Below are 11,206 nucleotides of genomic sequence, written 5' to 3' on the forward strand. Positions count from 1 at the left end.
GGGAGGGGGATCACGCAGGCCTGCTCGCATCCGGGATGAGCCTCAGGGTAGCCCTCTCACTCCAGCGCTTTCTAGGCTGACAGCGATGGTAAATGACAGTCGCTGGCCACTTGCTGGATGCCTGTTCTAAACTCCACACTCGGAGGTGAAAGAGATGAAAATGAGTCAAAGCAGAACACAGTTTTACCTAAAAATGCTCTCAAAGATACGTAATGAAAATGGCAGATGAGAAAAAGTCTCAGGACCCAGGGGGCCGCCTGGCTGGAATGCAGGGTTGGACAGGGTTGAGGGTGGGCATGCTGTGGGGGGCGGGGGGGCCCGGGAGAGCCTGGCTCAGCTCGGCAGATTGGACGCCAGCATGGCCAAGAACATGATTCAAGTCCAGTTGGGCAGCCCAGTAGGACAGGATACAGCTGAGTCTCCAAGGGTGCCTTGAGCCCCAACCCCTTCCCTCTGGGGTTTGTCATTGAGCTCGGCAGGTTCCCCCGGAGCCATTGCCCTGGTTTCCGTGGGGGTGTTTGCTTCCAGGCGTGAAGGGTCCCAGCCCTCCTGCTGGCCCCCCTTCCCTAGCCTGCCTCCACCCGGTCGCACTTTCTGACGGCCTCCAGCTGGCTGCAGCTGGTGTCCACCACCCTGGTGTCACGGTGGTCCTTGTCCTTCCACAGAGCTATTTCCTCAGTCGCGCCCAGAGCCTGTGTGGCCCCGAGCGCAGCGCCGTCCCCGACTCGCTGCGCTGGCTCTGCCATCCCCTGGGCCAGAAGTTCTTCATGGAGCGGAGCTGGTCAGTGAAGTCGGCTGCCAAGGAGAGTCTGTACTGTGCCCAGAGGAACCCAGGTGAGAATGCCTTGCCCCCTGGGGGCCCCCTGGTGCTGCCCCCAGACACGTGGAGACACTGGGTGCCTCGGCCGTGAGTTCCTTACACTCAGGAGCTCGTGAGCCTGGTTGCCAGCAAAGCTGGGTTTGCAGCTCGCTGCTGGGCCACTCAGAGCCCATGGTCCTGGCATCAGTCACCCTGCCACACGTCCCCAAGGGTGACTGAGTGTGAGCGGAATCTTGCCCTTGTGCGGGCGCTGTGGAGACTCAGAGGGTGTAGAGGAGCTACGGGTTGGCCCCACTCTCCCACTTCTGCCAGAAAACAGGCAGACATAGACGGAGCAGTTAGGGAACAACAGGCGACAGACGGTCGTCAAGTGCTCAGGGTGGCGGCAGAGACAGGGCTCCGGGCGTCGGGAGGAGGGGCTGGCTGGCTGTCCCCCGGTGTCTGATGGTGATCTGAGTCGACTCGCCCAGCCTCGCAGCGGGCGGGAGAGGCCAGTCGGGTTGGCCCAGGCTTGAGCAGCCATGGCTTTGAGCTGTCCGCACTTTTACTCTCTCTGAACCAGGAGTGTGGGGAGTCAGACATGGTTGGCAGGTTCAGGAGTGTGTGTCAAGCATTTTGTGGGGAAGGCGGGGTCCACTGTCGTTTCTTCTCAGTATCTGTTGTTCACAGTAAGAATGACGCGCAACCCCAGAGAGGAAGGGCGAAAGCAGAAGCCGTCATCAGTCTCGGATGCGTGGCCAGGCTGCTCTGCCTGCAGCGGAGCCTGCCCCTGGCCCTCATGCCTCTGGTGGCTCTGGTTCTAGGCCTTGTCGCCCAGAATATATTCCTAAGTGTCCTGCCTCCCTGTCCTTGTCAAATTGAAGCCCACACGTCTGTGGCATGTGAATGAAGGGAAGGGCCTGGTGATGCCGTATTTGGGGCTTGCCAGTCAGGGGACTTGGTGACAGGCAGCTGTCATTGCCAAGCATTGCCAGGCCTCTTGTTTAATCGCCTCGGCCAGACAACTTCTGGCCACCGGTCTTGTGCGAAGGCTCTTAAGCGGGAGCTGGCTCTTCTCACCCTGTCAGGTAGGAGCCTCGGTGGCCGTGCTCCTGAGCTACGGGAGAAGGGGGCGGCCTCTGAGACTTGGGGTGGCTGTCCACCTTCCCGGTTTCTGTTTGCTGACAAGGGTCGTGGCCACCACCTTACTGCTCCCAGCCTTGAATGAAAGGACTGAGGATTATGCTAAGAGACACAGTACCTCTCACGCCCCCCGCCCCCCCCGCCCCCCCGCCACTGGAGCCAGTCCAGAACTCATGTAGTCTTGGATTGACCACCCTCCCCCCCGCCCACCCCCTACTTCTGACTGTTCAGCAAGCAGTTCTGGGGTGTGGTTGGGGAGGTTTGGCCCCATTCAGAGGGGATATCTGTTCCTTGGGTTCCTCCCCCACACCCTATTTTCTCTGTAGGACAGAGCTTCTAAGTGAGCCCCACTCACCCCTCTCCTGGCTTCCTCCTCTTCTTCAGCCGACCCCATCGCCCAGGTGCACCAGGCCTTCTGTAAGAACCTGCTGGAGCGAGCAGTGGAGTCCTTGGTAAAACCTCAGGCCAAGAAGAAAGCTGCAGACCAGGAAGAGGAGAGCTGGTACGGACCTTGGATATGCCCCCCACCCCTGCCCCCGCCTCAGGCTACCTCCCTGGGTAGCGCAGACGGGGCTCTGAGATCCACCTCCCTTAAGGAAACGGGCCCCACTGTGGGGGTTGCAGGGAAATCCAGTGACTCTTTGGTGTTGATGCCTCAGGCCTGGCAGCCCCACGAGAGCCCTCTGTGGGCTCAGAGCTGACTTCTTTGCCTCTTGCTGCCCCACCAAGTATATTACTTCCCCCTTTTCTCATTTCTACCTATCTCTATATCTATGTCACCTATATACATACCTATATCACTGAGTGGAGTCAGTTCTTGGAGCAGGTCGGGGATTTGATTTCTTTTGCTTTGCCCTTTGGCAGGGGAAGGGTGGCCTGTGGAATGGAGCGTGGGAAGCTCAGCAGAAGGCAGACGCCTCTGGCCCAGACATCTTGGGAACCCAGACCTGTACCGAGAGGTCAGGCGGTGTCTTATTCTTAGGGAGTCACCAAGCACAGTCTTTCCTTCACAGAGTCAGACCTGAGAGGCAGGCAGGTACCAGCATCGCTCTCGTTCAGGACCCAGGTCCTGACAAGAGTGCACCTGGGCAGAGACGGGGTCTCCTGCCTGGGGGATCAGAAAACTTCTGGGCAGAGACCACGGTTGAATTGGGTCTTGAAGGGCGAGGGATGAAAGAGAAACCTTGCTTTTCCCACAGAGAGAAGAGTGTCAGGAACAGTGTCGGGGCGGCCTGGGGCGAGCCGGAGTGGTTGGTGGGGGCAGTGCTTGGGGTGTGCCTGGCCCTGTGGGTCTCAGAGCTGGGGGCTGACCAGCCAGGCTGTGAGTGAGGTCCTTGTGTACACTCTGATGTGAGTGGGACCCTTTCTTTTCTTTCCAGTGAATTCTCCAGCGCTCTTGAGTACCTGAAATTACTTAACTCTTTTGTGGACTCCGTGGGGATTGTGACCCCCCCCTTCTCCAGCAGCTCTGTGCTCAAGTCGGCCCTTGGTAAGCACCTTGCGGGCGGCTCCACGGGTCTCAGGTTGCTTGACTCAGTCCTCCACAGCCCTTGTGTCTTGGGGTCCCAGGATTGGTTACGAGTCTGCCACTCAAGAACCTTCTCTGGCTCTTACGTGTGTCTCTGCGGTCCCCACGTCAGCCCCACCCACAGTTCCCCTTACTGGGCTGTGTTTTGGGGGCAGGAAATCATGATGCTGCCAGAAGCGGGATGACGAGTGAGTCAGGGACGCTGGCCGGAGCAGGCCAGGAATGCTCCCAGGTGCTCAGAATGGGCAGCAAGTGGTTCGGGCCCGGGGGCGGGTGGGGGGCCTCACCTTTCAGCACACAGTGGTCCTGGGGCTGCTCTTGGGTTGACGCCCTCTGCCGGAGAGGCCTTTCATCCGGCGTCCCTACTGCTCCGGCACCCGCTGCCTCGGTGGCCACACAACTGCTGACCGAACTGGCTGACCGAACTGGCAGCAGGACACTCTGCTTCTGTCTGTAAACCGTCATCCAGGTGACAACATGAGAGCGGCCGCCTCTCGCGTGGCTGAGGCTGCAGGAGAGGGCATGGAGCTCCCTCTGACGGCTCTCCCCATGGAGGGCAGGATCCCAGAGGAGCAGCCTCCCCATTGTGGCCTCTGACCTCATGGCCTGTCTCATTTCCGAGCTGAGAAAACAACGCGCTCTTAGGCATTTCACATGCAGGTTCACTGAGAAAACTAGGCCTCAGGAAAACACTAGAAAGATTCTACCTGCACCATTACTACACATATTCTGGAAATACTGTTTTTCACAGCTGTTGGAAGTTTGGGTTGTTTGCAGCTTCTTCCTTAAAAATAACACCACAGTGAACGTCTTTTTTTTCTCTATTTAGGCTCGTTTCTTTGTGATGGATTTTCAAAAATGAGATTCCTAGGTTACTAGGAGTGAACATTTTTAAGGCTGTTAAGGCAAATTGCCAAACATGTTCTGAGATGGGGCTGGTGGGTGTGAGAGGGCGGCCCACAGGCCCCAGCCTGTCATCGGGAGGGAGAGAGAGAGCACGAACAGGAGGGCTCTCGTTTCTGCAGTGCTGGAGCAGCATTTGGTTCTGTTCGCCTCTAGGCCCAGACGTCATCTGCCGGTGGTGGACGTCCGCCATCGCCATGGCCATCAGCTGGCTCCAGGGAGATGACGCTGCTGTGCGCACTCACTTCACCGAAGTGGAGCGGGTCCCCCAGGCCCTGGAAGTGACAGAGTGCGTAGCCCTCCTTGACCTCTTGCCTGCTTCTCTCCAGGGAAGCCCCCGGTGCCAGCAGGTGCCAGGCTCGCTGGGTTAGTAGGGGAGGGGAGCAGGTCTGCATGGCCATCAGCATGAAGGGTCAGGCAGCCTGGGGACTACACGACAGATGGAGAGATGAAGTGAGGGGACAAGGGCGCCACGGAGACTCCAGACGTGGCGAGCCGTGTATGTGTGTGTGTGTGTGAGAGAGAGAGACCCCAGCAGCCGTCATTGCTACTCCCAGGGCTCCACAGGCTGACAGGCAGGGAGAGCCGGTGGCTCCTTCTACTACAGAAGGTCCTGGTGGAGCCTGGCAGGCCAGCACTGGCTTGTGAGGCCCGGGGATCCTCTCGTGTGCCAGCGCTGAGTCCTATTTCCTCTCGACCAGCCTCCACCCCACCAGCTGAATCACTAGAGAGCTTTTGACATTCCTCTTGGGGACTCATGCCTGCTTCTTGGGGGCATTTGGTCTGTATTGGCGGGCAGCCTGCCAACACCCTGGCTGCTTCTGACTGGATCTGAGTGTCCCTGACATCTTCTGCAACTTGCAGAAATTGTGAAACCCCCCAAGGCAGGAAGGCCCCGCTGGGTCTTTCCTCAGAGCCAAGGCTGTCACGTTTCCCGCCAAGTGGGCCTTTACCCGGGAGAGCAGGAGGGAGCCGAGGAAAGCAGGTTTAGGCAGCTTCAACACTCCGAATTTCATTTAAGTAACCCCCTATTAAGCTCTGACCAGTGAATGCCCACCCAGGGTGTGTTGTCTCCCAGCTGACACACCCAAGCCGACTGAGGCCCAGCGGGTAAACCGTCTAAAGTGTTCTCACTTGTAAGAACAGGCCCTGGGGTACAGCTAAGACCCCCGCAGGCATTCCTTCCCCCCAAATTCAGCCACCTGGGGGCCCCTTTGCTCTTTAGTTGTGGCAATGCTGTGGGACGCCACCCCACCCCAGCCTCCCCACTCTGTCCCTGATCTGCTCCCTGAAATGAGGCTGTTTCTCCAGAGTTGAGCACCCGGCCTGTGCACCTTAGCGAGTGAGTGCAGATAACAGGGCTGATACGTATGTCCCCACAGGGAGTGGCGAAGTGGTACTGTGGCTTCTGTACAGATGAGGAAACTGAGGCATGGGTTTTTTTTTAACTTTTTGCTCTTCTGCTTTTTTTTAAACTTTTTATCTTGCATTGGAGTATAGCTGATTAACAATGTTACCGCAGTTTCAGGTGAACAGCAGAGGCACTCAGCCACACACAGTCTTGTACCATCCTCCCCCTGAGGCACAGATTGTTTGAATGACTGTCTTTGGTGGCTTCTCGGTGACTGTTGGTGGTGGGCCCACCAACAATCTCTGTGGCCGGGATCTCTGATCCCTTCTCCTTGGTCACATGCCACATTCGGGGGTCTCCTGCACCCCTCCACGATTCCATCATCCACTCAAGCGAGTGCTTAGCTGAGGGCGTACTTGGTGTCAGCCAAATTCTAGTCTCTGGGAGGCCGCGGTGAATGAGACAGCAGGTTACAGCCATAAGCAAATAGACAGCAGCCTGCCCCGCTCAGTTCTCCGTTCTGGGAGCCGTGGCCTCTGCTGGCTCCAGTCTTGGCTCTCAGGAAGCAGGCAGCACATCGCGGGGAGACGTTCCAGGCCAGAGGCAGGTCAGCCTCCAGGAGTTCACACAGAACCTGGTGAGGGCAGGAGGCTCACAAACAACAGCTGGTGTCGGGGGCTCAAAAGACCTGACCCAGGGGGCAGCCAGAGGAGGCTTGCTGGGGGCAGGGCAGGAGAAGGCAGACCGGAGGGCCAGCCAGTGAAACAGGTCTCAGGAACAAGTGGGGAATGGTGAGAAAGGGTATTCCAGGCAAAGGCAGCCACGTCAGCAGAGGCGAGGAGTGAGGAAGGGAGCGGAGATGAGCTCTGGTTGCCTGGAGCCCAGAGTGGGTCAGAGGCTGAGAAGGGCCTCGTTCAGCACCTGCCCTCCTCCCTCCCCTCACTTCCTCCTGCAGCCACACTCCCGCCTGGATGTTCTCACATGTGTCAGACACTCAGGGCCTTTGCATCTGCCACGCCTCTTTCCAGAACCCTCCTCCCTAGAAATCCCCGTGCCTGCTTCCCTCGGGTTCCTTCTGCGTGAGTGTCACCTCTCCCGTGAGGACATCCTTGGCCATCCTTCATAATAAACGCCACCCGATGGCTCCGGGTGACTTTCCTTCATGGCTCTTGCAGCGCCTGGCATTACACAGTCAGTATCTAATGTGTTGATCATCCGACTCCTTCACTAGGACGTGAACGCTGTGCACATTTCTGGAGTGAAGAGGATGCTTAGGGCCAGGGAGCCTCCCTCGCTCAGGGCTGGCAATTCCAGTCTGGAGCTGGGACCTAGAACCATTTTGGTGGCCTTTAGTCCTGCAGACCCACTTGTCACAGCGGTGTGAGGGCAGTGGTTGCTGGCTTGGGCTCCCCACCTTCATTCTGCCCAGGTGATGTGCGCTGACCTCTTGCCTCTCACCTCTGTCACCACCCAGGAGTCCCCTGGTGAAGGCCGTCTTCCACACCTGCAGAGCCATGCACGCCTCACTGTCCGGGAAGGCGGACGGGCAGCAGAGTTCCTTCTGCCACTGCGAGAGGGCCAGTGGCCACTTGTGGAGCAGCCTCAACGTTAGTGGGGCCACCTGTGACCCCAACCTTAACCATGTGAGTGGGGGCGTATAGCCCCGGGGGGCAGTGCTCATCTCTGCTGGGAGATAGCACTCTGACCCGTCATGAGCCCACCCGGCCTGTGGGGCTGCGCGAAAGGCAGGCCAGGCAGCAGCCCCTCCCCTAGAGCCTGGCCCAGTGGTCCGGGGGTTTTCCTTTCCGTACTTGGAACCAGCATGTTCCCACCTTGGCCCCAGGTCCTGCGGGCCCTCAGCTCGGTCAGCCCCAGGTGGACCTCGGCTGGCCAGGGCACGCATCTGCTCCGCCCCCGCCCCTTGCGTGCACACCCTGGAGCGGGTGGCTGCGGTGCATTGTAGTTGCATTGCATGTTCTGGCGGTACCCGTGCAATGTTTCCACAGTGCATCACAGAGGCCTGCCCGGCCCTCGAGAGACCCTCCTGTGCCTTGTTAGAGGGACTGTGTCACTGCCGGGGCACGAGGCAGGGCCGTCCGGGGCAGGGGAGGGGAGGCGTGCACACAGCTGAGGGGGACACGTCGTTTGCTCACCAGGAGGAGCCTGGTTCACTCCAGAAAGGGAGGCAGGAGGTGTGTTCTGAGGGTCAGATTCCGAGGCCCTCACTAGGGTTGGTCTGGCACCTCTGGCTGAGGTCATCCCTGGACCCGGACCCTGCAGTGAACCCGGGATAACATGCCAGCCCTACAAGACAAGTGTGCCCGCAGGGCCCAAGGCTCGCTCTAGGTGGTTCCTCTGGTGGGTCCAGTAGTGTTTGTCTTCATGGAGAACCAGAGAAGTTTGAGGAGGAGAGAGAGGCTGCAGGCACCTATGTAGGAAAATGGGCCTGGAAGAAGGGGCCCCCACAGAGGCTAGCGTCCCTCAGAGGGCAGAATTCAGCCACAGGCTACTACCTCACCTCTCAGAAATGCTACCTTTGGTTGAGGAGAGGGGTCTCATCCACATTCTCCACCAGTGCTGTCAGCAGCCAAAAAACCACTGTGCCTGAGGGTCGGGCAACATACAGGTGCGAGGCAGGGTCGGCAGGGGGATGGGGGATGTGGGGCAGCACCCTGGAGAAAGGGATGCCAGGCTGGATGAGATGAGGAACAGCCTGGAGGCGTCCATTGGTGCCTGAGGGCAGCACATGACCCACCTTGAGAAGCACTGTCCCTAGCACTAAGGGCCCTCAGGAGCTAGGCAACACCAGTGTGGGCTGAGGCCAGTGCCCTTTGTGATTCTCCTTTGTGACACTGCAGCCCTGTGTGGTGCCCATTTTTTGGGTGGGGAAACAGGCTCAGAGGTGAGGTCATGTGTCAGGGCCACAGAGCTATGGACAGAAAACCGTGACAGATCTAGACTGGTGGATCCAAACCCTGGCATTGAGCCGCTCTGCGGGTCTACCTTCTTGGGTTCCTGTCTCCCCCGCCCACCACAGAGGCCACTAGGGCCAGACCTGGGCCCCATCCTTGGAAGCGAGCCTCTGATCCCTGTTCCTCCATCTCCAGGCTCTGATTCCCCTGCAAGGACAGGGCCTCTAGGCCAGCCATGGGCTCCCGGAGGTGGGAGGGGCTCCTGGAGGTGGGAGGGGCCTGCAACTTGCTGTCAGAACCTCTAGAGTTTTATTCCTACCCTTCCTAGTGTCTCCTCCATGAGGCGCTGCCCCTCTCTGATCCTTGGCTTCCTCACCCAGTCAATGGAAGAGCAGATTTCCCTACAGGGGCTGTGGGAAGGACTAGATGTCAGGAACTGAAGCTCCCTCCCTGGCGGTTCTCTTGCTCCCTGATTTTCTGGGTCTCCCCTTTAATCCCAGAGCTGCCAGGTGTCCGGTCGGGGAAGACCTGGTGCGTGCAGGGACCCTTGCCCTGGTAACCGGCCAGTCACCTTCTCCTTCCTCATGGCACACCACACAGGTGGTCCAGCTGCTGACCTGTGACCTGCTCCTGTCGCTGCGGACGGCTCTGTGGCAGAAGCAGGCTGGAGCCAGCCAGGCCCTGGGGGAGACCTACCACGCATCGGGCGCCGAGCTGGCTGGCTTCCAGCGGGACCTGGGCAGCCTGCGCAGGCTGGCACACAGCTTCCGCCTGGCCTACCGCAAGGTAAGGCCCAGCCTGCTGCTGGGGAGGGTGGATCGAGGTGTCAGAACCGAGCCTAGCTCTGGAGTGGGGTCATGGAGTCGCTGACCGGTCAGGCCCTGAGCTGGGTGCCATTCATCCCTTTGTTTGGCTCATGCTGTGTGTGCCCAACCCTGGAACGTGGCAGTGAGCAGTCCACACAGCACAGACAGGCCAGCAGAGATCTCGCCTTACCAGTTAACACGAGGGAGCACTGCTAGGTTTTCATAGTGGGTGTCAGAATCCCCTAGAAATGTGTTGAATGCTTTTTCTGGGCCGTGCTTGAGAACTCTCCACGTAACATCCCCTGGGCAATGAGGGCAGTTGTATAACCCACTTAGTGGACTCAAACTGTTCCTGTGTTTACCTTTATTGCTAATTAAGAGTAATACAACTCAACATATTTTCCCTGAATTGTTTTCCAAAAATTCAAGTGAGAAGGCCAGTGTTAGGGGTGGGGAAGGGCTGTGTTTGGAAACGTGTGAAAAAGAAGGGCTTGGGGTACGGCTGCCCTCACCCTCAAGTGCTCTGGGACCCTCACGTGGTTGCATTGTAGCCCCTGTGTGCAGCGAGCCAGGACAGACACTGCAGACGAAATACAGTCATGTGAGAACCACCCCCTTCACGGTGGAAAAGAGGAAGTGCGCTCAGGGGCGGCGGCCTCCTCACAAAACATCCCCACCTGCCTCTCCCTTGCCCGCCTCCACCCTGGCCTTCCAGGGCAGCACCACCCTCCTCACACCCTGATGTGTTCGGGTGTAAAAGAAACTAGAGACCTAGGGAGACCCCCTTCTCCCCTCCCCCCTCCCGTCAGTGACGCGTATTGACAGAAGGGCTGCAGGTCTTCCTCCTGAGACCTTCTGAACTCTGAAGAGGAGACTCTCTGAAGAAACCAAACGACACAGGCCCCGAGCCGCCTGAGCTGTCCCCCTGCCTCTCTCCCGTCCCTGCCTCTCCCCTGTCCTGCTTTCGGGCTGGAGGCAGCCTCCGGCGTTGTGAGGGTCCACCCGCCTACTGTCCTTACAGCCCGGAGCGCACGCCGGTGCTCTCAGTCACCGTCAGCGGAGGTGGCCCTTAGCTTCCCTCTCAGCGTGCTAGCTCGCTCCAGCCCCACCAGCGGGCCTGTGCTCTTCCCCTCTCCTGCTGGGTGTGTGTCCAGGGTCAGAGTGAGGACGGGAGAGGCTGTTTTCAAAGGGTGAGCAGGGCAGGGTGTTTAGAGGAGAAGGGGTGTGGTCAGCGGGCAGATGGCGATGGGATCATCCCAGGGAGGGATGCCCCCAGGGACACAGACAGGTGAGGACACCGGGCTTGTGTCCCCGGGCTTCCAGGTGTTCCTGCATGAAGCCACCGTGCGCCTGATGGCCGGAGCCAGCCCCACCCGCACCCACCAGCTGCTGGAGCACAGCCTGCGACGGCGCACGGCTCAGAATGCCAAGCACGGTGAGCCCCCAGCGCTGGCGCCTGGGCGGGCCCAGGGGAGGGGAAAAACCCAAGGCTTGATTTGGTGGGTGGCCAGGGAGGGTCCGTGAGGCATTGTGGGGCTGGACTGGCCTCGGTCAGGTTGTCGTGGGTCCAGCCTCTCCAGAGTGAGAAGGGGATGGTGGGGGGTGTTGTCCCAGCGCAGGATCTGGGGCCCCGCTGATGGGCCGCATCTCAGCCCCATCACAGAATGATAGCCAGAGTAATGTGTGTGGCACTCGGCTGGGTCAGCTCATCTGTCTGTTGAGCTGAACCTCCCTCGCTTGGGGGCGGGGGGCTTAGATACCCAA

General features: G+C 59.2%; 1 protein-coding gene and 1 non-coding gene across 2 annotated transcripts in view; both read left to right on the forward strand.

The window, feature by feature from the left end:
- SREBF2 (sterol regulatory element binding transcription factor 2) overlaps positions 1-11,206 on the forward strand; it is a 57,771-nt gene that overhangs the window by 44,496 nt on the left and 2,069 nt on the right. The window contains exons 12-18 of the mRNA NM_001205600.2: positions 666-834; positions 2,327-2,444; positions 3,322-3,431; positions 4,530-4,662; positions 7,199-7,367; positions 9,237-9,422; positions 10,766-10,877. Coding sequence (NP_001192529.2) covers positions 666-834; positions 2,327-2,444; positions 3,322-3,431; positions 4,530-4,662; positions 7,199-7,367; positions 9,237-9,422; positions 10,766-10,877 — 997 coding nt within the window. The remainder of the gene's footprint in view (positions 1-665; positions 835-2,326; positions 2,445-3,321; positions 3,432-4,529; positions 4,663-7,198; positions 7,368-9,236; positions 9,423-10,765; positions 10,878-11,206) is intronic.
- MIR33A (microRNA mir-33a) lies at positions 7,672-7,740 on the forward strand. Its single transcript, NR_031206.1, has one exon. It is a non-coding gene; the product is annotated as a microRNA mir-33a (primary transcript).

This window comes from Bos taurus, chromosome 5 (genome assembly GCF_002263795.3).
Source record: "Bos taurus isolate L1 Dominette 01449 registration number 42190680 breed Hereford chromosome 5, ARS-UCD2.0, whole genome shotgun sequence".
NCBI lineage: Eukaryota > Metazoa > Chordata > Mammalia > Artiodactyla > Bovidae > Bos > Bos taurus.